This window comes from Stenella coeruleoalba (genome assembly GCF_951394435.1).
Source record: "Stenella coeruleoalba genome assembly, chromosome: 19".
NCBI classification, from domain to species: Eukaryota; Metazoa; Chordata; class Mammalia; order Artiodactyla; family Delphinidae; genus Stenella; species Stenella coeruleoalba.
Genome location: NC_137165.1, coordinates 9,091,612 through 9,118,873, shown reverse-complemented (window position 1 = coordinate 9,118,873; position 27,262 = coordinate 9,091,612). Strand labels below are relative to the sequence as shown.

Genomic DNA, 27,262 nt, shown 5'->3' with positions numbered 1-27,262 from the left:
GGGGTGGGGTGGGGTGGGGTGGGGTGGGGTGGGCGAGGTTGGAGGGGAAGGAGTCATCACACATCAATAAAGAATTAATGAACTGAACGCGATCCTGGGATCCTGTGAACAGAAGGGCGGCACAAATACTATCAATCACTCCTGCAACGTGCCCAGGAGCAGGAAACAACATGCGGGTGGGGGGGGCGTGGCTCTACTGCGCAGACCGGAGCATCCTTCAGCCTCCTGGGAAGGAGGCCTTCCTTCCCTTATCGCATTAGGCCGTTCTTCCTGGCCAGACCCCAGAGCTCTGTCCCTGTCACCTCCTTATCAATGGAGTGGAGGGAGCCCGGCCTCTGTAGCCTGTGCTGCTCCCCTTGGGGACCTGAGCCTGTTCTCTGACCCCAGCTTAGAGGAACTCGGTGTTGCCAGGCCGGAGAGAGAAACAATGGGCCTTCCGGAACAGGATGACACCCCCTCCCGCCACAATTCTGGAGCAGCTGCGTGGGAGGGAAGATGGAGAGGCCCATCCTGGGGCCCGTGGATCCGAAGTTCAGCCTGTCCCCCCATCCCCACCCCGAACCTGAGGGAACCTTTGGCAGTCCTGGACGTCCAGGTTGTGGAAGGAGGGTTGAGAGTGCTCCCGACCTCAGAGAAACCTATTCCTCTAGGGATGAGGTGTGTAATTCCTGTCCCAGAAACCCAGCTACACACAGACACAAGCCACGTCGGTTACAGATTTAATGAAGTCCGAAAGGCATGCGCGATCGTGTTCAGAGATAGGGAGGCCCCGCCAGGCTCTCTCTCTGCACCTCAATAGAAACGATGTGGTGTCCAGGTACCATGGCCAGGCCCAGCACACGGGGTTCCCCGGCAGAGAAGGAATCTGGAAAGAAGAGTCAGAGCATCAGAGAGGCAGGCCAGCGTCGGCCCCGCCCCTTCTGTGCCACGACTTCTAGTCCCAGAAAATAAGGGGTGCAGCCAGGCACTTAAGCGGAAATGCTTTGCGTGAGGCTTCGCCGCATTCCCAGGCGGGTGTGCATTCCCCGGGCACTGACCCGACGGCTTGAGGAACTCCTGCGCCGAGCCCAGGATAACATTGCAGTCGCGGTCGGTGCAGAGGAAGCAACCGACCAGTGTCCGTCCATCTGTCATGCGAATGCGCATAGTCTTGTTGAGCAGCGCCTCCAGCTGCTGCCTAGCGCGCGTAGCCGGTGAGTCCTCGCGCTCCCCATCTGAGTCCTGAGCGGGGCGGGACAGGCGCTCAGACCGCGCCGCCTCGGCTGCTGCCCGCCCGCGGAACCACAGCTCCCGACAGCCCGCGGGGCGCTCACACGAAGCCCAGAGGCTGCCGGGAGCTGCAGTTCCCCCTCCGTCCCCCCATCTTGCTCCCCGACGGCCCCTCAATCCCAGAACCCGAGCTAACCCCTGCGCTGGAGCTGCTTTGACGCCGGCTGCAACAGCCATTCTCCTCTCGCAACAGCATGGCTGGTCCAGCTGCGGCCATTTGTTCCCGGGCCTCCTCCAGGCCCTTCAACTTCCTAAGAACCTTTGGTGTCCGGTGGTCTGAGATCTCGCGAGCGCTCCCGACCTGTTTTCTTTCGCGAGATCACCTCTCCTCCTCCTCCTCCTCCTCCTCCTCCTCGTCTCCGGCAACTGCAGAAGTATCGCGAGCTTCTATTTCGGCGCTGAGGCTCACTGAGGCCTATTACGTTGGATGTACCAAGATATCGCGAGAAATTTTCAACTCTAGTTTCTCACACATCCTTTAAGGAACCCTGGAATTTAGCGAGAATACCTTTTTTCATAATCACACTCCTCCCCTCCCTTGTTTTTCTGCCTCGCGAGACAGTATGTCCTGAATACTCCCTGTAGCCTAGGGTACTGTGAATGAAAACGGAGTGTGTTCTCTTTCCCGCGGAACTCCTGAGGACAAAACTCAAATTACTTGAATGCCTGAATCGGACTACGTTTCCCGTGAGCACGCGCAGCCCACGCTCCTCTCGCCCATTTACAGCGTTTGATCTCAGTGGCCGGTGGCCGGAAAGGGACAATGGTTTCCATGTCAGCGGATAAACGCGCTCGCCTTAGCTCCCGGACCAGAGGGAGGATGAAACAGAGAGTGCGTGCCGAAAAGCGAGGAAGCAACTAAAGGAGTCGGTGACCGATAGAGCAAGAGCCATGGCACGCCGGGGCCTAGTGGCCGGGCCAGACTTTGAGTATTTTCAGCGTCGCTATTTCACGCCGGCTGAGGTGGCCCAACATAACCAGCCCGAAGACCTCTGGGTGTCTTACCTGGGAAACGTGTACGACCTAACGCCGTTGGCACAGGAATACAAGGGTAAGCGCCACACTTTGGGCCAGCGTCGAGGGTGTGTTTGGGGGGTGCTTGGTTCTTGGATGGGTAGCATTGACGGCAGCTTCTCCTTCCCAGGAGACCTGCTGCTGAAACCCATCGTGGAAGTTGCGGGCCAGGACATCAGTCACTGGTTTGATCCAGACACCAGAGACGTGAGTTCTGCTGGAACCTGGGGTTGGGGGGAGGGTCACTGGAGAGCGGGATGAAGAGGAAAAGCAGAGGCTAAACAGAGCCCGAGATAGTGACTGCTCCGACCCTCCTCCCTCAAACCCTGCTTAAAAGATCCGCAAGCACATAGATCCGCTGACCGGTTCCCTGAGATACCGCACCCCGTGGGGCCGCTTTCTGCACGTGCCGCCTCAGCTGCCCCGTTCGGACTGGGCCAATGATTTCGGGAAGCCTTGGTGGCAGGGGTCGCGTTACGAGGTGGGGCGGCTGTCCGCCAAGACCCGGAATATCCGCATCATTAACACGCTCACGTCGCAAGAGCACACTCTGGAGGTGAGAACTGGTGCCCGGGGGCAGGTTAGAGGGAACCGAGAATCCCAGCAAATCTCCAAGCAGATCTGCAGGCCAGCAGCTCTCCACAACCGGTGGGAGCTGTATTTTCTTTCCTTTTAGGGGTAACTGAGGAAAGAAGACCACCTACATCCCCAGGGTTAGGAATTAAAGGTGTGGCTGGGCCACAGGGTACAAGAGACTTTTTCTTAAGCCCAGGGTGACAGTTTGTGCATCTTAGTGATGGTTGTCCTCGGAAGCTCTTACACGCTGTGTTTTTGTACAGCAATTGCAACTGGGCTCTCTTATTAGTCTACTCTATTGTGGGGATGAGGTGAGGGGGCAGTGACTTTAGGGCCATTTGTTTATTACAAGTGGCTGCCATAAAGGCAGGTAGGACTTGGGGGCCATTCGTTGCATGCTGGAGCTCCAACTTTATTTCTGGGACTGTGGAGCGCCTTAAGCTGCTCTCTGCCAAGGGAGGCACTCTGATCCCAGCTTTGGGTTCCTGGCCTTTGCGTGTGTGTGTGTGTGTGTGTGTGTGTGTGTGTTTGCTCGTTCAACCCACAATTCTGGGTGGGGTGCTTTCGTGTTCTCCAGGTGGGGGCCCTGGAATCAATGTGGGAAATCCTACACCGCTACCTCCTCTATAACGCACATGCTGCCAGCTACACATGGAAATATGAAGGGAAGAACCTGAACATGGATTATACCCTGGAAGAGAATGGTATCCGGGATGAGGAGGAAGAATTTGATTATCTCAATATGGACAGTACGCTCTACACACCTGCAGTACTGCTGTACTTCAGTGATGACCTCACAGAGCTATAGAAAGAGAGATGTATGCTCATGTAGGCTCAAGACATATTTTGAGTTTAGCTGTTTCTGTGACCTGTAGGAAAAGAGATGGGGATGGGGCAGGGAGGGCGGTACCTGGACCTAGACCTCCATTCTACTCTGGGAGCTGGCCTGAGGTTCCCATTCCCTACTGAAGTGTAAAGGTCCTATTCCTCGGGTTAGTTACAATTTACTCTGAGAAAGTTAGGAAGAACGCTAGAAGTGAATTAATTTTTAGGAATGATACAAGAAAATAAAGTATCTTAGATCATGGAGATGTAGAAGAGGATAGTCAGATAGAGCTCAGGCAGAACTTTTTGATAGTAAGAGAAAGAGAAGTCCTACACAGGGATGAGGGATGGAAGAACTTTTCTGGCAATGATGGAAATGGGATGACTGTAGGAAGATGGGATCTACAAAGACAGGAATAGGAAGTGTCTATATCACTCGCCATATAAAACTGGCTAATCTCTCTTCTGACTAGTATTCGGCAGCCACCAGGTAATTCAGGCTAGATATTATGCTATGTGCTTTATACACCTCATTTAATACAACTATCCATAAGACAGATACCATTACCACTACTTACAGATAAATCTTCTGAAGCTTAGTAAGATTTAATAGCGCAAAAGCCACACTACTTAGTAACCAGATTGCAAACCCAGGTCTTCCCAATTCCAAAGTCTACGTTCTTCTCAATGTCCAGGCTCACTGCACAATGGGAACCTGTAGGCCTATTGGGTAGTCAGCCGCGGTGTTGTGCTTTTTTGTTTTGTTTTTTTAGTTATTGCCTTTGGAAGGGACTTAGCACAGTTCTGCAGTGGTAGAGAGGACACAGGGAAGGCCAAGTGTAAGCTGAGTAATAGCTGATGAGTCTACTTCATGGTTAATCCCGTAGGAAAACTTTCCTCTGACTTTTCTGAGGCAAAGAGGTGGGTATATACTGGTTCCAGGAAAATTAGAGTGGGAAAGGGCTTTTGGATTGGGACACTTTAGAAGGGGGAGCAAAAAGTAGGCATGTATATTCATGATGGGCCTGTGCTTCTGAGGGAAAGATGAGGAAGACAGGGTCGACTTTGCCAGATGGTGACTCTGCAAGAAGGGGCTTGACAGAGGTGATGTAAAGAGAGGAGCTAATTGGGGCTTCCCTGGTGGCGCAGTGGTTGGGAGTCCACCTGCCAATGCAGGGGACGCGGGTTCGTGCCCGGGTCCGGGAGGATCCCGCGTAAAAAAAAAAAAAAAAGAGAGGAGCTAATTAAGTCAGAAAACTCCTGGTGTTCAAAAGAGAACAACCATGTAGGGCAGTGGCCAGATTTGGTCCCCTATGACCTAAGGAGGGAAGATGAGAATCACAGGTGAATTTCTTGACAGTAGCAGGCTAAAAAAGCAGCAGAGAGATGTTAGTGCATCTTTGTGGAAGGTGGCCCCCTATGAGACACTGGGTAGGCTGCAGAGGAGTGTGCTGAGGGGCTGACTATGAACGGCATGGACAGAGGTGAAGACATCTGTATCCACCTGCAGTTGTTTCATGTGTATCTTGTTTGCTCAGTTAAACCCTAAACTATTTGAGAACCAAAGCTATGCTGTTGCTGTAACCCCAGCCTCAGGGCCTGTGCCTATGGGATCTGCCCAAACTCGTCCCTCCTCCAGGGTTTCCTACTTTAGTACCTCTCGCCAGAAACACATCCCTTTCCTCACACACCCAGTCACTCTCCAAGTAGATTCTATCTCCTAAACATCTCTGGAATCCATCTTCTTTTCTCGAAGCTGTTATCATCACCTCTGGTCTGGACTGCTGCGATAACTTCCTAACCAGTCCTCCCATTTCCTCTTCTGTCCTCCACACACAGCAGAGTGAGCTCTGAAAAACAAACCTAAACATCTAACTTTCCTCCTTCAGATTCTTCAGTGGCTTCTAGCTGCTTTTGGAATCAAGTGCTAAATCCAAAGACCTTGCATATATCAGCCTCTACCTTGCATCACCCCTCTTTGTTCACTGGCTTTCTGTTCACTAAAGGTTTTCTTGCCTCAGAGCCGGCACACAGGCTGTTCTCTCTGCTTACAACACTCTTCCATCTCCCACCTTGCTAATCCTACATGTTTCTTCCTCACAGAGACTTTGCTGATTTCTCGATGCAGGTCAGGACTTTCTGTTAAATTTCAGAGTGCTTATTACAATAGTAATGTTAAAATTATGGATGTAATTGGCTGGCTGGCTGCTAGATTGTAAACTCATGAGGGCAGAGATCGTGTCCATCTTGTTCACTGCTGTATTGCCAGTGTTGGGCACACAGTTGCTGCTCAATAAATTTTGACTGAATGAACTCAAATGTTAAGTGAATTCCTCTGCCTCTAATAACTAGTGGATGGGATGTTGTGTCCTTGGTGGGGGGCAAGGTGGGACCAAGAAATAGGATGTCTGGATCCTATGCTGTCATCTCTATCCACAGGTTTCTCTTTCCTTGTTCGCCATAGATCCAAGACCAAAAATTACTCCATAGAGGTTCTTCCTCTCACCAGATTTTTGAGGCAATCGACCTGTCTTTTCTCTACATGGCCACCAGGTGGCTGTAGTCTCCTACAGAGTGAAGGGAAAGGGGCCCGGATGAGGGAAAACACTCCTAAGTTCTAAACAGGTTAGGATTAAAGGTAGCCTGTGGAAACGTACAGGTGAGGGGGAAGGATCAGAAAAAAGGGAAAACAACATGGGCACTATTCCATTAGCATTAGGTTTATTCCTATTTTTAATTTTTTCCATAAGCACATGCCAGGAAAGGAGTGTAGTTTGGGAAATAAAACTCACGGGATAGGACAAGTAAGGGGTCTGATTACAGGTGTGGGTATGTACAGGGTGAGGCACAGAACTATGGAAGGAATAAAGATCACAGATTTTTAAGATAATAGAGTATGTTCATTTATTCTTAGAGGGTTTTGTTTTGTTTTGTTTGTATAAAGCTTTCTACTAGGCACTACCTTGGTTCTCTAAATATCCAAGACTGTATATTTGCATGAGGAGTATGTAAATAGTGCCCAGTCCTAAAACCTAGGAAGTAAATAGAACACGACTGTAGGTCCTTTGGTAGTGATCTCTTCCATTTCGTAGGGAGGTCGGGTGGTGGGTGGTATATTGAAAGGAACGTTGCCTGTCCTCAGTAAATCGTAGCAGCTTCAAAGAACTCAATTTGCAAATATTTCCCACAAGGCTCAGTCACTATATCAAGTATCATTGGGGGTCATAAAAAGGTGTATGTTCTTTGCAGGAAGCTTGCTCACTCAATGGGCTAAGACATACACACATGAAAAGGTAAATGAAAATAGTACATGGTAAAGGACCAAATTAGGGTACAGAAAAGTTTCCACCTTCATGGCAAATCACAATTGGGTTCTTAACCTGGGCCTCCAGAAATGACTTCTAAATTGTGTGTGTGTGTGTGTGTGTGTGTGTGTGTGCGCGCGCGCGCGCAGATGTGTATTATCTTGGAGAAGGGTGCTGTAATTTCCATCAGTCTCAAAATGGCCCAACCCCCTGCCCCTGAAATAGTACACACACAAGCACAATAATAAAGACCCTCAAAAGTAAAATATCAAAGGTGACAATACAATGTGGTTCCTGGATTCCTGGCACCTGCCTCAATGGTCTACTTCAACCTGATACACCTGTGTTCCCATGGCGGCAATTCCTAAAACTTGAAGCCTTGGGGCTAAGTTTATAACTAGTCTGAAACATTTTACTGCCCCAAATTCTGATCTGTACATACCCTGGAGCTGAGTGAGGGGATCTATCATTTGGACTTGGGACCATAACACCGAGTCATGACATCAGGATAAGGTTAATGTACCCAGTCCCCACAGCTGAGTTTAGATTAACTACATAGATGTGTTGATAATGGGAGAACAGCCACTTTATGATGGAGCAGCAAGAGTGCATGGAGGCTTAGCTGTAGAGAAAGCAGACAATCTGAAACCTGAATGGTCTTGGAAGTCAAAGATTAAGCATTCAAAATACAAATAGATATGCAGTCCATATCTATTTCCCAGGGAAACACTCACACACACAAAAGGTGGTGAGTGAATAAGTGAACTGAGGCCATTAAAATGGGATCAGGGGTCAAGAAGGTTGAGACGAGGAACAATATGGATGAGACACTGCTAGAATTAAGTCCCTTTCTTACTGGGAGCCGCCCAGCTCCCATCCTTTGGGAGCTTAATGTTTAGTGGGAACTTGGGCATCCAGTTTCAATCATCTGACTTAATCATCTCTGTATCCCCAACAGCCATATAATGTCTGGCATAGAGTGGCAATAAATACATGCTTGTTTCAGGAATAAATGGCAAATGTAACCCCCACTACTTGAAATATGTGAACTCAGGAGTCAAATATATTCAGATACTGTGGTGTCCCTTGCTACTTGCCCACTCTCACTATTTGAAGAGAGCAGAAGAGATCTGGACAGTGAGTGACATTTGTGCTGATAAATTCTTCCAGTCCTCCTAGAGAACAGTAAGGAGGAGGAAATATTTCCTTGCCCTTAATGAACAGCCTATAGGAGTAGATATTACTCTACCACAGTGTATCAGGTGAGAATGTATTTGGCTGCAAGTAACAGAAGGCTGAGCTGGGGCTTAACTATAAAGGGTTAAATTTTCTCACATAATGAGAGAGTCTGTGGTGTAGTGACTCCACTAGATAGTTCATCAACATCACAGGTTGCTCCTGTTTTTGTCTTCATGATTATCTCCTTTTTGGTTGCTCTACTTCCTGTCCGTATTGTGGGCAGGAAGGAGGAAGAGGGGAAGGATGAAAGGGCAGTGCCTAAATCAAAGCAAAAAATTTTCCCAGACATCCTTAGCAGAACTTTGACTACGTCTCATTGATAGGACATGTATTACACAATGACCCTTAGCTGCAAGGGAGTCTGGGACAGTATTTTGTATTGACATCCACAACAAAACCAGGGACCACTACTGTGGAATGAGAAGGGATACTGGGTAGGAACTAGTGATGTCTTCCACAAGAAGTATGAAAGTGCTATTCATCCATTCATTAACAAAAAAGTTATTAATAAGCACTTTGTGCCAGGTACCGTTCCAGGTACTGGGGATACAGCAGTGAATGAGACAGGCAAGGTTCCTGCGTTACTGGGACTTATACTCTGGTGGGATAAAAAAACATGTAGACAAGATCATTTCAGATAGTGCTAAAAGCTATATATTATGTATGTGTATATACACATATACATATATGAACACATTATATACACACACACACACACACAAATACCAAAAGTACTATAAAGACAAAGAAACAGAATTACAAGAGACAGTGATGGCTGAATGATCAGAGACTTGCCTGAGATAATCACAAAGACTGATCTGTATTACCTGTAGTTCTGCATTTACCTGCATTAATCACTTAATCATCATAACAAACTTAAATACTGTTTTTACTTACACTGAAGAAAGAAGGAGACTGAAGCACAGAGAGGTTAAGTAACTTGCCAAAGGTCATACTAAGCAGCAAAGGTGGGCTTTGAAACAAGACAGTCATAGGCCACCCACTTAACCACTGAGTGGCATCACCTCCCTGCATGACAAACATAGGCTGCTGTTCTAGTCACCTACTGCTGCTTAACAAAACCATCCCAAGACTTAAGTGGCTTCAAACCACCACCATTTATTTTGCTAATGAGTCTGTAATTTGGGCAGGGTTCAGTGAGGACAGCTCATTTCCGTTCCAAAAGGCATCAACTGGTTGGATTACTAGAAGCTGGAGAATTCACTTTCAAAATGGCTCACTCACAAATGGCTGGCAAGTTGGTGCTGTCTATGGATTCTTCTCCATGAAGACCCCATTCTCAGGGCAGCTTGGGCTTCCTCATAGCATGGTAGCTGGGTTCCAAGAGCAAGTGTCCCAAGAGAACCAGGAGGAGCCTCAAGCACCTTTTATAACCTCACCTCAAATCCAAGGGGAAAGAACTAGACCTCACTTTTCAGTGGGAAGAGTGTCAAAGTCACACTGTAATAAGAGCATGCTGGATGTGAGTTGTTTTTGTAGCCATTTCTGGAAAATACAATTGACCACAGATGCACTGGAGGCAAAAGGAGGGATATCCAATCAGTCTCGGGTAGGAGCGGAGTGCTGAGTCTTTCTTGAAAACCAAAGTTGGAATCCTGGCCCCACCATCCATTTATTCAATTCATTAACCTAATACTGAGCATCTGCTGTGTATCAGGCACAATTCTGGACTCTGTGAATACACTAAATAAGAAGACATAATTTCTGCCCTCAGGAGCTTACAGGTTAGTGGGAGATTCAGAGAAGTTTGTGAGCCTCTTTTCACCTTGCTTCTACTTATATAAAGCGGCCAAGGGAAGTTTTGTTTGCTTTTTTGTTTTTAATTGGAGTATCGTTGATTTACAATGTTGTGTTAGTTTCTGCTGTATAGCAAAGTGAATCAGTTATGCATATACATATATCCACTCTTTTTTAGATTCTTTTCCCATATAGGTCATGACAGAGTACTGAGTAGAGCTCCCTGTGCTCTACAGTAGGTCCTTAAGGGGAAGCTTTTAAAGTTCCCCCGTTTAAAGTCTTCAAAGGCTTCCAACTCCTCTTAAGAGGACATAGGACACCCTTACGGTTGTCCACAAGGCCCTGCATGATTTGCCTCTTCCAGGCTCTTCTTTTTTTATATTTTTAATTTATTTTATTGAAGTATAGTTGATTGACAATGTTGTGTTAATTTCTACTATACAGTAAGTGATTCAGTTATATATGTGTGTGTGTACATGTATGTAAATATATATACACACACACACACACACATACACATATACACACACATTCTTTTTCATCTTTTTTTCCATTATCGTTTATTACAGGATATTGAATATAGTTCCCTGTGCTATACAGTAGGACCTTGTTTTCTGTCCATTCCACTTATAATAATTTGCATCTGCTAATCCCAAACACCCAATCCATCCTTTCCCCCCTGCCCAAGCCCCTTCTTTATCTCCCTGTTGGCCTTTCAGTTTCTGACACTCCCCCAAGCTCCTTTCTGCCAGGGCCTTCTCACATGCTGTTCCTCTGCATGGGACACTCCACCCTCCACTCATCACCTGGCCAACTCCTGCCCCTTAAAGGCTTTGCTTAAATGTCACTTTCTCAGAGAAATGCCTTGGGAATATCTACACCCAGTCTGGGGAGATGAGGGAAGGCTTTCTGGAGAACATCATCTAAAGCTGAGACCGGAAGTACGAGGAGGCAGCCAAGCGAAGAAGTGAGAGTGGGTAAGGAGGGAGAGTAAACAGCATGAAGAGCGCAGAGTTTGGCAGTGAGAGTATGTGGAGAGCTCAGACGCAGAAGGAAATGCAGAACGGTAAAGCCAAGAGGAGATGGGAGGCCTGAAGAGAGTGGGCAGTAAGAGACATGGAGGCCAGACTAGGTCCTGCGAGACTTTGTAAATCAGGTTAAGTTTTTTTTTTAATTGAGATACAGTTCACATACTATAAAATTCACCCTTTTAAAGTGTACAATTCAAGGTTAAGGGTTTTATAAGGAGAATGTCACGATCAGAATTGCATTTTTGAATGTCAAGAGAGGATGGATTGGAGGGGAGAAAAAGAGAGGAGAGAGTGGAGACAGGGAGACTGATGCTATTGCAGCAGTCCAGGAAAGAGATGAAGGTGGCCGGAATGAGGTGAGTTAGTGGCAGTGGAGATCAGAGGAGATAAACGGAAGTTAAGAGAGAATTACACAACTCAATAATTTATTGGGAGGGGGTCTGAGGCAGAGGGAGGAGTCAAGAATGACACCCAAGTTTCTGGCCTGGGTGGAGGATGATGAATCCACTGACAGAGGAGGGAAATGCTTGGAAGAAGAGTTTCATGGGGAAGGAAGATGATGTGTTTTTAGTTAGCTATCTGAAGTAACTCCAGGACATGGAAACACAGATGTCCAGATCTTACCAGATATGTGGTACGATATCCTGAATAGAGCTCTCGGCTAGAGTTAAAGGTTTGGGAATTACCCGCAGTGAGTAACTGTCAACCAAAGTCAAGGATGAGATCACCTCAAAGAATAAAGTGTGATCTACATGCAAGGCCTGGGAGGAACAATACCTAAGGGAGGGGAGGAGAAGGAGACTCAGAAGTACGAGCCAAAGTGGTGAGAGAGACCCTGGAAAACGGTGCCTGGGAAGCGAAAGAGAGAGTATTTGAGAGGAGGGAATGGTAAACAGTGTGAAATGTCACACAGTCAAGTAAGGTGAGGACTTGAGCATCCACACATTTACTGAACAGCAAAACAGTGGTGTGTTAGAGAAGTCAGACAGTAGATGGATGAGGTATGAATGAGGGCTTCACAGAAGAAATCCAGCTGCACAGGGAGGAGTTTTCTGGCTTTGTAACTATGGACAGAATACTTTTCTTCTTTTAGATTCCATTTCTTCAATCACAAAATATGAACAATAGAAGTAAGGATTCACTAAGGGCAACAGGCATAAACCAGGACAAGGTCACTTAAAAAGAAGCTACCTTACACTGTGGTTGAGAAGATTAAATATAAGGTATGGGGAAATGCCCAGCAGTACTAAAGGCCCTTGGGACAGGCACTCGAAATTTTTAGTTTTCTTCCCTCTCCTTGTGCTAGCCATTCTTTATTTAGTAATGAATGCTTCCCTTGGGATTTCCTGAGATTCCACACTATTCAGCATCTAGGGAACATCTGTCATGATTAGGAAATTAGTAGACCGTATCTGTGACTAACATTTGGTTTCTAACCTAACAACAGTGTTTGTGCCTCTACTGGGAGAACTGAGTATAGTAAAATGTGGTTTGTTTCATATCATACCAGAGTTGATCTTATTTAAATAAAGCAGGGGAAAGCAAGGAAATGGGGCAACTATTGGGAACAAGAATAACTAAAGTCGGCCCTTTGCTCCTTCAGTTTAAGGTGTTATTCATAACCCAGGTTGTCAATCCTCTCACCTTACAAGCATCTTAAGTGAATCCCTCTGAAGTGAGAAATGGCGAATAGTAAACGTGACTGTTCAGAACACTAGCTACCAACTCTCAAGTGCCTTACAGCCAGTGCTTTATGTAAGTTAGCTCAAAATCTTCACTACAGCCATGTGAGGTAGGCATTAATATCCCTGTTTGACAGATAAGGGAGCTGAGACTTGAGGGATAAGCTGCTTGCCCAGGGTTACTGTTAGTAAGTGGCGGAACTTGGATTCCAGGTGCTACCTGAATCCACAGCTCAAACTCTTCCTCTGAGGGAGGCAGTGAATAACTTCATTACTTGGCTCTGGAATACATTTTAGAAGTTATATAGTTTGGGAATACAGCATCTTTTTAAAAAAAAATTAGTCAATTTTAATTTACTAATCATATCCAATTTAGTCTGAAATTAACTCTCCCTATCCAGAGAGATAGGTGGGGAAAGGGCCCAGGAGCAAGCAAAGGGGCAGGAGGATGACAGCTTGGGGCTCGCCAGGAAAGGTGTCAGGGCAGTTCTGCTGAAATAACCAGGGCTTAACAGTAGGTGGAAAGCAAGGCATTCTGGCTGGCCAGTCAGTGAAAACCTATTAAGAAACTGTTAAAAGGCAATGTCAAAGGGGAAAAAAATGTTTGGTTTTTGCCATTTTGTATAGGACTGTTATATTGTTTCCATCATAGTGGTCAATCAAAGCAGGTCTAAAAGAAACTGGGAGGGAATTCCCTGGCGGTCCAGTGGTTGGGACTCTGTGCTTTCACTGCCGAGGGCGCAGGTTCGATCCCTGGTTGAGGAAGAGTCTTAACCACTGGACCGCCGGGGAAATCCCTTCCTTTTCTTCTTAAGGTATCCCCTTTACTCAATGAATAGCAAAGGAAAGGATTTAGCTAAAAGGCAGCAACAGAAGTATGAGCAGATGTGAGATCACAGACTCACACAGATCACAAAGACTATTTCAAGAAGGGGGTGTTCAAGTTAAGAACTCAGAAATTTCCTCTTAGTTCAGTAACCAGGTTGTTGGTCATCTTGCGAAAGCAGTTTCTGTAGAGAGGCTGGGCAGAGGGTTGGAAAATGAGTAGGCAAGTAAAGCAGCCTGAGTGTAAACAACTCTTTCAAGAAGCGTGGCTGTGAGTGGGCACAGCGAGGTAGGGTGGCAGCTTAGGGGTCCAGAGTGTCTCTTTTAAAGTTGGGGAGATTTGAGTACATTTAAATGTGGTTGTGAAGCAGCAAGGAGGATGGGAGATAAAGGAGAGTTAGGGGATCACTGTTAACCATTACACCCTGAGAAGGTGGCAAGGCTGGGAGCCAGAGCCCAAGTGTAGGCATTAGCTTCGGACAGGATAGGAGGGAGCAAAGGACAAATACGAATACAGTTAAATATGTAGTCTTAGTGTCAGTATTTCAAGGGAGTTCTCATCTGATGATCTGTCTCCTAGAGGGAGACGATAAGATGTTCTACTGAAGCATAAGGTGGAGGAGGTTTGAGGAATTTGAGGAAGGTTTGAAAAAGTCACCACGGAGAACCGAAAGGAAGCTGACTAGGCAAAAGGATTTCTGAGCAGGGACACTAATCTGGAGTGGTCATGGTGTTCTGACACCATGTGGTCATGCAAAGTGCTCCTGAGTGTAAACAGACAGCCGAAGTGATCCAAGGTTGGGGGTCTGCAAGAGGTAAATAAAGAGGGTGCTGAGACGCGGGCAGCAGAGTGGCTGAAATGACAGACCATGGAATCTAAGTTGGACAGGGAAGGAGGGGAGAACATGGTAGAGCTGATTAGGAGAAAATGGAAGAATTAAGGGATTACAGGGTCTCATGGGTCCAAAATAGTGAATAAATGAGAGAGCTGGAAGGATAGAAAGCTGTAGCCAAAGTAGGAGGCTTGAATTTAATATTTCAGAACAGGTAAGAATCTACTACTATTTCCTAGAGGTGGGAGAGAGAAGTGGAAATGGTGAGAAAGGTCTCTGGTTACAGCGTCGAGGGCAGGACTGAGCCAAGCGTCAGTCTTCGATGAATGAGGGGAATGATCGGGAGGAAAGCAGATGACAGCCAGGGAGAGAAGTGGAGGGGTAAACAGCCAGACTGCTGGAGCCTTAAAGAAATAGGGCCTTTTCACACAAGATGGGAAACAACCTTGCAGAAAAAGAATTAGATTCCTTCAGACATGAGGTCTGTACCTATGTTTATTTTCCATATTACTGTGTTTTAAACTTTTTGGGACTACCAAACTTGATGAACACATGTTAGATACTATCTCCTGTTCTCTCTCTCTCCATATATTTTTAAGATTATTTTTTTAAACTTGAAAAGATTTTTAAATTTTCATTATAGAATATGTGTTACTTACAGAAAATTCCAGGTAGAGAAGCATAAAGATGCAAAACAAAAATCACTCTTATCCCTACCACTCAGCAGAAACCAGTATTAACATTTTAACCACTTCCTTCTAGTACCTACATGGCTGTGATTATACTACATATATGGCTTTATATTGTTTTATGCAATTAACATTAGATCATAAGCATTTGCTCATTGTCATTCTGTCAGTGTGGCAAAAGGTCAACAATCAGTAAATCCAGGTGAAGAGTATATGGGTGCTCACTGTACTTCTTCAACTTTTCTGTAGGCTTGAAGTTTTTCAAAATTAAGAAGTTACAGGTGGGGGGAAGGGATAAATTAGGAATTTGGGGTTAACAGATACACACTACTATATATAAAATAGATAAACAACAAGGACCTACTGTATAATATAGGGAACTATATTCAGTATCTTGTAATAACCTATAATGGAAAAGAATCTGAAAAAGAATATATATCTAAGTATATAACTGAATCACTTTGCTGTACACCTGAAACATTGTAAATCAACTGTACTTAAATTAAAAAGAAAAAAGTTACAGATGGAAAGGGAACTAATCACAAAGAAAAAACAAGTGAATGATAACACAAGATTCAGGATACTGGTAGGGCAGGGGGCAGGAGAGGAATGTGAAATATGGAAGACCATTACGAGGCTTCAAAGATGTTACTAATGTTATATTTATTAAACCGATACTGAATACATGTGTTCATTTTAATATTCTTTGTGGTTGATGTATGTTATACATACTCTTTTGGACCTGTGAAATAGTTCTCAATAATAGATATAATTTTTTAAATTAAAAACCTCCTTTCTGGGCTTCCCTGGTGGCGCAGGGGTTAAGAATCTGCTTGCCAATGCAGGGTCCACGGGTTCGAGCCCTGGTCCAGGAAGATCCTGCATGCCGTGGAGCAACTAAGCCCGTGTGCCACAACTACTGAGCCTGTGTGCCCTAGAGCCCGCGAGCCACAACTACTGAGCCCGCGCGCCTAGAGCCCATGCTCTGCAACAAGAGAAGCCACCGCAATGAGAAGCCCACGCACTGCAACCAAGAGTAGCCCCCGCTCGCCGCAACTAGCCTGTGCACAGTAACGAAGACCCAACGCAGCCAAAAATAAAATAAATTTATAAAAACAAACAAAACAAAACAAACCTCCTTACTATCATGAACTTACCACTCCAGCTGTATGAGGTCCACATACTACTTGCTGAATAGTTTCTTACTCAACCTAAACTGCCCTTCTTCCTCCTCTCTGCTATATAGGCCTTAGTTATGTTTTGGGGCCTACTTCAAGTACAACTACATATGAAAGTCCTTCAGTCCCCCTCCCCTCCTCTCCCTAAGAGCTCTCTTCTCTGAACTCTCAGATTTCTACAGCCCACAGCAATCATCACTACCACATATCCTTAATTAACTTTTTTGTGTGTTTATTTCTGATCTCAAATGTCTCTCCTCCCTCCACCTAACTAATCCCTTGGTCACTAAAACATTTTCAAGTTGCTTTAAAAGATGCACAATGAAAAACAATGAAAAAATATGTTTCCCTTCCCAGTAGTAATGACTACAGTTTCTTGTGTATTCTTCCAGGAATATTCTATGGAAATTCATATTTTTTTTCCCTTTCATCAATGGTACCATATTATACATGCTCTTCTATAACTTTCCTTTTTTCCCTTCATATTTTAATTAGTTTTTAAACTAGAACCTCACTAATGTCCTCTAAAGTCTAACTACATTACACACATTGATTATACTTTGCTTCCGTACTTTTCTCCTCAAAGAACGAGAAATTAGTGAGGAATGATTTCTTTAGAGAAATCACACTACTTTTTGTCCCATTTGGCTTCATTTGTTAATGTAATCATGACACTACATAAATTTGTTTACACAATACTGTAAAAATTCAAAATTATCAATAAAGCTAAATATCCCCCTTGACTATTATTTCCCAAAAGTAACCACTGTGACCAATTTGGTATGTATATGTCCAGAATTTGTAAAAGAAATTTATATACATATAAATGTATCTGTAGAAACACATAGTATTGTTTTTAGTTTCTCTGAACATAAATGATATCATAATGTATATACTGTTTTGCAGCATGCCTTTTTCCATTCAACAATATAGTAAAGAATCTGACTATGTAGATGTAACTCATTTTTCTTGACTGCTGTATAGTTTATTTAGTTATTCATTACTGTTGGAAATTTAGAGTGTTTCCAATTTTTGCTATTACAAACAACGTTGTAATGAATATCTTTGTATGTGTCACCTCATGCACAAGTGTGATGACTGTTTCTCTAGGGTAGACGATAAGAGGTGGAACTCTGTAACAGAAAACATGTCAGTTTAATAATGTACTAGATAAATTAACCATTGCCAGTTCTGTAGTACAGCTGTTATAAGTAAGTTATACATGTGACCATCAATTTTACATATTAGTTCCTTTAAAACCCTAGGACATCCATTGACTTATAAGTCATTTAGTATATAGAACAAAGAACAGCAGACTAGAAGTTGGAAGATACAGGTTCAAATTCCGGTTCTGTCCCTAACATCTAACTTGATCTTAGGCAATCCTTTCGACATCTGGGCCCCAGTTTCTGTACCTACAAAATTAGATTAAAGTGATGTTTCCTAAAATACGGTACCTATACCACTGGTAGCATGCAAGATGCTTTTATTTTTATTGACTTTTAATAATTATTTGTATTTTAAAATAAATTAGGAAAATTATAATTACCTTATCAAATCAAGGATTTACGGATATTATTTCTTAGTTATATAAAATTTACTTTTTAAAGGACATTTGTTTAAGTTAAAGAAAAGTGAATTGAAAAGGAAAATAGTATGCATATAATAGTATAGGTGGCATGTAAATATGGCAAGTCATGACTATGATATATGAAGGACTGAGGTTTCTTGCTTCACGAAATCTAGAAGAGGTTAGATTAAAGCAGTAGATCCCAGACTTTTAGATTACAGTGACCAGTAAAACATTAAAAAAAAAAAAGTTAGTGACCAACATGGAGTTCCTGACTTTTTATTGCGCTAATTAATGACATTAAGAACAAAACCAAAAAAAAAAAGAACAAAACCAAACCTATATACCCATCACCATTATTTAACAGAAAGATAATAAAAATATTATTTTGTAACTATAACACAAGTACCTGTATGTTGAAAAATTTTCAAGTTGTACAGAAGTATAAAAACTCATTTTCTTTCTCCTTCTCTCTCCCTGTAACATCTATCATAGACATCCTTCTAACACAGATCTACCTCATTTTTAGAACATTTTAGATAAACATAATATACTGTTAAATACATTAGCATATATATATTACATATTTGTTTCATATAAATATAGCATATTACACATTTATTTTATATAAAAATATATGAGAAATATATAATGTCAGAACAAAGGACACAGCTCCCCAGGAAAGGACAGGTGGCAACCTTACTTAGCCATCTAAACACTGGTTTAGATGACCTTCTCTCTAAAATTCCATGATTAAGCCTAGAAAATCCTCAGCGTTTACATGCCTTTCATTATTACCACTAACTTCTATATTTCAAAAGATAACTAGGAATCTCTTTAACATCTCCTTCGGTAGTAAATCACAGACTGCAAAGTGCTTTTTCAGTCCTTTGATCTTCTTGTTGCATGAGTTCATGCCTGTGCTCTATTAATCATTCTCATAGGTTCCCTACATCAGGGTTTTAACCTGGGCTCCATAGGTTTCAGGATAACATATGTGGTATTTTGTGTAGATACAGTTTTTCTGGGCAAAGGGGTTTATAACTTTCTATGATCCAAAAAAAAAAGGTTAGAAACTATAGCTCTGGATGTTTCTAGCTTTTGCTTTCAATAAATAATCTTATTATTGGCTTGGGAGTCCCTTACAATTTTCTTTTTCTTTTTTTTTTGCAGCAGCAGGGGTTGGCATCTAATTTCTGGTTTGCATTTGACAGCTGTATTCCTGAGTTCCTGTTCTCACTTCCTTAATGGTCTTCTCATTAAAAACAAAAAAAATCTCTCCTACCAATTAGTTATACGGTATTTTAATTTTTTATTTTATTTTTATTTTTTGAAGTACAGAAAGATAGAAAAAAGCAGAGTGGTGCCCACTTTGGAACTGACAGGCAGGGACACAAGCAGCTGGAGAGAGCAAGACACACAGGCACATATGAAAGGCCTCAGGACAGACAGAATAGACAGCTAAAAGAAATAGAGAGGAACCTGGAAACACAGAAGGAGAGACACAAGAACTGAGCACACAGAGAAGAAGCATGGCAAAAAACCCAGACAAGCTGGCAAGGAGAGAAAGGAGAATTACTGACAGAGAGACAGAGAGGCAGGCAAGATCACCAAGAGGGACGCAGACAGACAGACAAACAGAAAGGGGGAGAGAGAGAGAGAAGGAAAGCAGACAGAGAAAGAAAACAATAAACAAAGAAAGAAGACGAAGTGATAATAGCGTTTTATACTACATAGTGCTTTATAATTTATAAAGTGCTATCACATACATTATTGCAGGCAGACAGGGAGAATCCAGCAGACAGATGGGGTGATGGAGGGATACAGGCCAATCAGACAGAAGAGAGGGAAGGTGGCCAATCAGAAAGAGAGGCTAGAATGGAGCCCAAGACAGACAGTTAAGAGGAAAGACAGAACCAAGAAAAGAGAAGTGAGAGAGGAAGAGAGGGAAAAAGAGGAGAGAGACAGAGATAGAGGCTGAAACAGTTAAATTCAGGAATACAGGCAGTGAAAAAGCAAAAATGAAAGAACAGTGCATTGTGTGTAAAAGTTTTATCATCATCTTTCTGAAGAGAACTGGATAGAGGCTGTTGTCTGTGCTTCCCCCAAGGAGTTATAACATCTCTAAGGTGGCATGTGAGAAGAGCCAGAAGGAAGGATGAAAAAGGGAGAAAGTGTTAGTAAGAAGCAGAGTTTTTTAGACTAGGAGGAAGACAAACTTCTTGGACAGGCCTAGGTCAACAGCCTAAGAGTACTGCTGAACCTAAAAGGATCTAGATTCATATTCCTTTAAAGAATTCATATAGACTGGGAAAAGCAGAGTGGGCCCCTATCTACTCCATGTGCATGTAAGCTCAGCTTACAAACCATCTGTACTTATTAATTGTTCCTATATTTACAAGGTATTTTTCAGTACTACCAGTGCTTTCATGGCTTTTCTCAATTAATACATAGTTCAGTGATGAAGAGACCAGCAATGGCGTGTGGTCATCAGGACAACTCAAGACGCAGAGCAGAACAGGATATTAGGACAGAGGCAAGCCCTTCCTAAGCACACCTCAGGTCCTGGTAGTAAAAGCGTGTAACTAGCAAGCAGTCAATCAAAAAGACAAGTACCATAAAATAGAGTCAAAAAAACAAGAAGCAAGAAATGGCAAGCCCAGTGAAATGGGAAGGAGTACTGACAGACTGACAGAGGAAGAAGCATCCAGCAAAACGGGGACAGAATTTGGAAGGAGTGCAGCAAAAAGCAATTAGACGTACATGTGTAGACTCTTCTCTCGAACAAGATCCAAGAAATGTGTAGTGACTACCTCAGAGGAGAGGAAGTGGGGGGTAGGAGGGAGGCTTACTCTCATACTGGATACTTTTAGTACTTTAAAAATTTTGTACCATGTGTATGCACTATCTATGTAAAAGCTGATAGAAAAAGGAGGAGAAAAAAAGCAAGCAGAGATGTGGACAGCAAGGGCCAGCCAGGCAGACAGATAGCAAAAAAGCAGAAAGACCAGGAGAGACTGGGAAAACGGCAAAAAGATTGAGGCAGGCAGACTGTGTGAGGGGCCAGAAAGATAAAAAGAAAAAGAAAGAACTGAAACAGAGGCAAGCAGTGAGAGAAGGCAGGGTAGGGGATATGGCAAGAAGGCAGGTAAGACTTTGGGGCAAGGGGGTCACTGACAGGTCTGCGGTAGCGAGACTATCACCATTGATGGGATGCTTGGAACAGCAGAAGCCGAGGGAGAAAATGCTGATAAGCAGACACACTAAAAAGATACAAGCATTAAACAGTGGGACAGCAGCAAGCAAGCAGAGTAGACAGGCAAGAAGGCATACATAGAGGGAGGCCAGGAAAAAGCATGAACTAAATAGACATAAAGAAGAGAAGGAACAAGTAGAAGGCAAGATAAGAGGCAAACCAAGACAGGGAACCATGGTAGGGCCTGGAAGGTAGACAAACCAAGAGACGGAGACTAAAAAAGTGATAGAGACAGGCAGGCGGGGAGACAGATGGCTAGAGAGAGAGTGGTGGGCAAACAGCCAGAGAAGCAGACAGACAACCAGAGAGAGAAAGAGGCTGCCAGCCAGTCCGGGAGGAGCAGACAGGCAGGCAGACACCATGCTAGGAGCAAGCAGGTAGAGGGGCAGGCGGAAACAAGGAGAGAAAAAAAATCAAGAGATCAGTAGGGAGAGAAGAGAGAACGGGAGATGCAGGCAGGCAGAGGGGGAGATGGACAAGAGGGAGAATCAGGCAAATTAACAGATCCATATGCAAAGCGCACTCGAGAGAACGATGAATGTTTGTACAGGGATGCACACAGCCACCTTTCGCCCCCCACACCTGCAGCTCATGGCACATGTGGCAGGCAGGCAGGCAGAGGCGCTCAGCACAGAGGGAGAGGGCGCACCATGATGCGCAGGGCTGCCCACATGCACGTGGGGACACTCTTCCCAGACACACACCGAGAGGCCAGAAAGAGGGGGAGTCAGGCACACATGAGGAAGAGGCACACGCAGTCAGAGCCCGGAAGACAGAAGTAAACAGAAAGAAGACAAAGATGGAAAGTCACTTAGAGGTGACAGAGCCTGAGAGTCAAGGGATGAGAAAGGACAGTCTCGGTAAAAAATAAAGACACACATACACAGAAGCCCATGTACAGAAAGAGGGGGATACCCAGAAGGACTAGTACACAAGGACCGAGAAAGAGGACATAACAAAATCAAATGGAAGAGAATAGGAGTTACACTCAGTACAGGAATGATATGGGAGCAGAAACAAGAGAACTCCGAAGTCCAGGTTAAGAAAAAGATGGAAATCAATGCTCAATAAAGAGCATTAGCTGGGGTTGGGGGGTGGCACATCAATAAAGAATATTTAAACCTTGTCAGCAAAAATATGCCCTGTCACTATTACTTTCTGGTTGCTGCCTACCTACCCCTCCTTCTTCAGGGGCTGCTGGGTGGCTGGCAGCTATACTCAAGAGACAGAGAAATAACCCAGGAGAGAAATGATTCCACAGGCATGGGATGGGAAGCAAGGAAAAGGTCAAAGTGAGATCAAAAGAATGGGAGGAAACTGTAGTAAGAAAAGGGTGACAAGAACGAAATAGGGTTGAACTGAGCTATTTGCCCTTCTTCCTCTGCTAGCATTGCTCAACTGGCAAGTTTTATTTTATGACTTCTCTGACCAAATCTCTGGATGAGAACGCTACTTTTGGACTCCTTTTCAACCTTCCATCTGATTCCTGATACCACTTTAAAGATAAACATTGGAGTACAGTGGGAAACCATGGGTCAGAAAGTCAGATGAAAATCTGAGTGTAACCCCCTACCTCTTTCCTTTTCTCAATCCCAGTTACTTTTCTTTTTCATGGTACCTCAGTTTCTTCCACTCTATCAGTGTTGGAGATCATGGAGGAAGGGAAATATACTGAAAACAGGAGAAAAGAGAAAATAATTTCACAATCTTCAGACTTAAAAGAGAAAATAATTTCACAATCTTCAGACTTAACTCTTTCCCCTTTATTCTAAAAATCTGTTCTATTTACCCCCTAAATCAATTTCCCACGTCAGATGAATTTTATATTCAAGTAATTGGGGGGAGGGGAAGGCGAGGTAAAGGAGAAAAGAGTGAGGATAAAATTTACAATTATAAATCACTGAAAAGGCTGGGCAAAGGGGAGAATCAAACATGGACTCCTTTGAAAAAAACTCAATCATCGTATCTATTCATATCTCTCCCCCAAAAGTCACTAGGATTTCTATCACTTTTTTAAAGAAAGAAAAAAAAATCCAGTACCCCTTCTCACTTAAAAGATACATAGACAATTAAATGCGTTTTGACTTCAATGAGGTATGTAGAAACAGAGTTATATATAAACATATATTTCATCTTTTTCCTTTTCAATGCCTGAAGGGGAAAAAAAAAACCTTCACATCAAACCACTCCCTTCTGAAGTATTCAGAAAAAAAAAAAAAAGCTTTTCTTTAAGAGAAGGGAGGTGGGGAGGAAGAGACTAGTAAAGAAAAAAAAATTTAAATCTAGTTGGACTAGTATCTAACTAGTTAACCTTTAACAATTTATGCTGATGTCAGACTGAGCATGAGTACTGATTAATGCCCCCCCTCAAATATTTTTTTATAAGGGGGGAGTTAGCCACAGCAGCCATTTTTGTTTTATGCAGAAATCCTTCATGCCCCCCCCAACGCGCACACACACTCACTCACACACACACACTCAGTACACAAGGAAAATATCTCTATTAATCTGTGCACTAATCAGTTATAAAAAAGGGAGAAATTTGTGGGTTTCTGGGTAGAGGCTAGGAGATGGGGGTATAACAGGGAGGAGAATGGGGGGGTGAAAAATGAAATATTAAGCCAGCCATTTTGTTTTAAAAGGGGATTTTTCCCCCCTCTCCCTTTCTTCACGGAGGGGGTGGCGGTGCTGCAGGGGGGGTTGTTTTAAAAATAATTTCCAGGCGGCCATCTTAGTGCCTCAGCTCTGAGAAATATTTCTGAGCGCCCCCCTCAGAATTTAAATATATTTAAAGCAACGGAAAGGGGGGTAGAGAGAAGTCGAAAACTTTTATATATATATATATTTTTTTAATCCTCTTCTCTTGTTCTCTCGGGAGGAAGGAGAGAAGAAAAAAAAAGTCCTCAATTCTCCCCAAGAAAATTTTTGGGGGTGGTTTGGCCCCCCTCGTCAGACGGCGGCCCCGAGGGGGGGGTTTCGGAGGGGGGTGGCCCGGGGGTTTTGGGGGCTGGGGGAGGCGGTGAGGAGGAGGAGGACGCCGCCGCCGAGGAGGAGGAGGAGGAGGAGGAGGAGGAGGAGGAGGAGGTGGTGGTGGTAGCGGTGGGGGAGGCGGGCGGGCGGTGGGTGGGGGGGTGGTGGGGGGGCCAGAGCCACAGGATGGCTTCCCCTCTGAGGGACGAGGAGGAGGAGGAGGAGGAGATGGTGGTGTCGGAGGAGGAAGAAGAGGAGGAAGAAGAGGGCGACGAGGAGGAGGAGGAGGTGGAGGCGGCCGACGAGGACTACGAGGAGGACGACGACGAGGGAGTACTCGGGCGCGGGCCGGGCCACGACCGGGGCCGCGACCGCCACAGCCCCCCCGGCTGCCACCTCTTCCCGCCGCCGCCGCCGCCGCCGCTGCCCCCGCCGCCGCCGCCGCCACCCCCACCGCCAGGTAAGCGGCCGCTGACTCCCCCCCCCCCGCGCCCCCCCTCCCGCCCCAGACCGAGCCGGAGCCGCGGGCGCGCGAGGCCCGGGCGGGGGCGAGGCACCCACCGCGCGGCCGAGCCGAGGCGAATCCGGGGCGCGGGGCGCCGTCTCGGGCCCGTCGCCCCGCGGCGGTCCGGGCGGTCCGGGCGGGCGGCGGCGGCGGCCGCCGGGCCAGGCCTCCTCCCCTCCCCCGCCGCACCCCTCCCCCGTCGCCACCGCCGCCGCCGCCGCCGCCGCCGCCGCCCGGGTTGGAGAGCGCTGGGCGCGAGCTGCATGCGCGGACCGGGCCACTCGGTCGCGGCTTTCGGGGGAGGAGGAGGAGGAGATTTTTTTTTTTAACCCTCGGCGGGGAGGGGGTAGGCAGGAAACGGCCGAGGCGAAGCCAGGGCCCCCTCCCTGGCCGCGCGAGGGACCGCGGAGACCCTGGCGGCCGGACGGCGGCGTGGGGGAGGGGCGCGTGGGGGAGGGGCGGCCGAGCGGGCGCCCCTGGGGCTTCGGCCCCGGTGGGGTTGGACCGAGGCGAAGTGGGGTTTGTCTGCGAGGAGTGGACCGCGGCCCTCACCCCCCCGTCAGGAGTTGGGAAGGCCGGGGGGAGCGGGTGACCATCGGACCCCCCCGCACCTGCGGAGACTTCGGTGCCCGCCAACTCTGGAGCGTGCGGTGGCACGTGGGGGAGGGGTCGGGTGAATGTTTGCGGGCGGCTGACGACTAGGGGCAGGTGGTGGCCACACTCCACGCGGACCACTTCCTGGAATGAGACTGGTTCCTGCCCCCTCTCTCCGGCTCGTACTACGGAGAGCAGTCATTGAAAATTGGGGACAGAGAGGAGAGTGTCTGGAAGACCAGATGCCCCCAACCCCACCCCCTTTATCTCTCCTCTGCTCTGGGCTCTTTTGTGTCAAGTGCGCCCCCCCCACCATGACCCCGTCAGTCTGGGGTGGCCTAGCTGCCCAGCTGTGACTCTCACGTGGCTGCCATTCACTGTCACTCACTCTCCCGCTGAAACCACCCACACCCTGACCACGTTGGGGGGCGTGAACTGCCCACCCAGCTGTTCCGCAGCTTGACCGTCACTCAGCACCCCTCCCCGGGGATGACAAGTCACCCGCACTGTCTGGGCAGTTCCGTCCGCGGTGGAGGGGCCTGACCGCTGCCTCGCGCGGGGGGCCCAGCAGTGGTCCCACTCCGGCCACTCTCCAGAGTGTTCAGCTAGTGTTTTTCAGAATAGACTCTAAGTGAGCATCTTTCGGGTGTCTTGGTGCGGTGCAGCACAAATGCACCAAACTTCAAAACGTCTAACAACATACTCTTTGTACAACTGTCGTATTGATCTGTGTGGCTTCAGTGGCAAATGTTCCTGTCTAGTTGAGACAGCCTTTGAGGGACTGTGGGGTGCTTTCTTGGGCCGGGGAAGGGGGGGTATGTGTATCTAATGGAAACAAGATAAAATCCACCTCCCCTCCCATCAGGCTGGTCCGAAAACCGGAAAAGTTTTTTAAAAGTTATCCCAGAGAGCCCACTGATTTTGCAGAAGGGAAAAGGAATAAAGAATTGTGGGTAGGGGATTGCCTGGAAGACAGCAGAGGTGCTAAAAAGAGAGGAAGAAAGGATGTCAGGTTAAGTTAGGGCATTAGCAGCTCTCGCCTATGTGTATTCCGAACTTAGAATGCGGTATTTGGGGGGTTTTGATCCCGGATTTGGGTCTGTGAAGGGGAGGGCATGAAAGAATCTGAGGTCGAGATGGGTCTTTGTGTCAATACTCCCTCCCCTTTTCCCTTTGCTTTCTAAGCATCGTCAAATGTTTTTAAAATGGTATATTTGAAATGAAAACCCACCTACTCTCTCTCCCTGGGCAATTTTATCTCCCTTTCAGCCCTCCAAGTCAAACGAGTGACCCAGATACACCCTCTCAGATGACTTTCTGAGGTAAAACTTCAGGAAAATATTTTTAGTCTGCCCATTATTTCTGTCTACCTAAGTGTGGGCAAAATAACCCTCCTCTGAGGCAATATGTTCAGGCTGCCCTCCCTCATCCTCCTCTACAAGATGAGTTTATACGTGTTAGAGGTTTCTATTGTTTTTCATTCTGACGGCTTTGATTCTCACCATTTTGTTTTACATTCTTACCCAAGACCAATTTTATCCCTTCCCCCCTCTCCAGTCTCCGTACATTGTTAAACGTTTAAAATAATAGCACTCGTGCTGATGGGGGAAGGGAGCAGGAAGCCAAAAACTCATTTCTTCTCCCTCCCCCTTCTGGCAAGTCTAGAGAAATAATATAACATAATATATAGATGTGATTCCTTGGGGGTGGGGGTGGGGAATGGTTGTGGGTGGTGCGGAAAATTCTGGTAGTTTCTTTGCAAAAGGTCTGAAAATACAAACCCACCCCCTGCATGCAATACGCATGTGCAGCAGACCTATTATGGTGGTTCGTTGTGGGGGAGGGAGGGGAATTTGAGAAAAAATAAATATATGTGTGAGAGATTGATGGTGAGATTAGAAGAAGAGAGGGGCGGGCGGGAGGCGAGGCTCGCTGCGAGGCTCCTCCTGCGTCCTCTGGCTCGCCAGGCTCCGCCCACCCTCCTCGCCGCCCTCCTCCCTCGCCGTCTTCCCGAGATCTGAGCCGGGATGTGGGAGAGTCTGGGCTCCAGGCCAGCATTGAGTGGCTGGTGAGACAGAGGTTGGGACTTAGATTTGCTTTCTTGCCCTCCCTTTCCTTTCCTCGCCGTCTACTTTGCCACTCC

The 27,262-nt window shown here is 45.9% G+C and overlaps 2 protein-coding genes and 1 long non-coding RNA gene across 16 annotated transcripts in view; 1 reads left to right on the top strand and 2 right to left on the bottom strand.

Annotated features, from left to right (window-relative positions):
• Window positions 1-707: 707 nt before the first annotated feature.
• NAA38 (N-alpha-acetyltransferase 38, NatC auxiliary subunit) lies at window positions 708-1,609 on the bottom strand. Of its 2 annotated transcripts, XM_079904423.1 has the most exons (3): window positions 1,406-1,609; window positions 1,038-1,221; window positions 708-865 (listed from the first exon to the last, which is right to left on the bottom strand). In XM_079904423.1, the coding sequence occupies exons 1-3, from the start codon at window positions 1,484-1,486 to the stop codon at window positions 753-755; spliced, it is 378 nt and encodes a 125-aa protein (XP_079760549.1). In that variant the 5' UTR covers window positions 1,487-1,609; the 3' UTR covers window positions 708-752. The 2 variants fall into 2 exon arrangements, with proteins under 2 accessions (XP_079760549.1, XP_079760548.1); XM_079904422.1 differs by having other exon boundaries at window positions 1,038-1,590.
• A 12-nt stretch (window positions 1,610-1,621) lies between these two features.
• Window positions 1,622-24,882, bottom strand: LOC307177324. Of its 2 annotated transcripts, none has more exons than XR_013825022.1 (3): window positions 24,582-24,882; window positions 22,624-22,721; window positions 1,622-1,757 (listed from the first exon to the last, which is right to left on the bottom strand). It is a non-coding gene; the product is annotated as an uncharacterized lncRNA (long non-coding RNA). The 2 variants fall into 2 exon arrangements; XR_013825023.1 differs by lacking the exon at window positions 1,622-1,757 and adding an exon at window positions 2,432-2,528.
• CHD3 (chromodomain helicase DNA binding protein 3) overlaps window positions 2,053-27,262 on the top strand; it is a 47,256-nt gene continuing 22,046 nt past the window's right edge. For 11 of the 12 annotated variants that reach the window (XM_079904418.1, XM_079904415.1, XM_079904416.1 and 8 more), the window contains exon 1: window positions 24,193-24,480. In XM_079904418.1, coding sequence (XP_079760544.1) covers window positions 24,207-24,480 — 274 coding nt within the window. In that variant the 5' untranslated portion in view covers window positions 24,193-24,206. Of the gene's footprint in view, window positions 2,321-2,413; window positions 2,491-2,620; window positions 2,840-3,436; window positions 3,609-24,192; window positions 24,481-27,262 lie in introns of those variants that run through there. The other variant, XM_079904412.1, reaches the window with a different exon arrangement.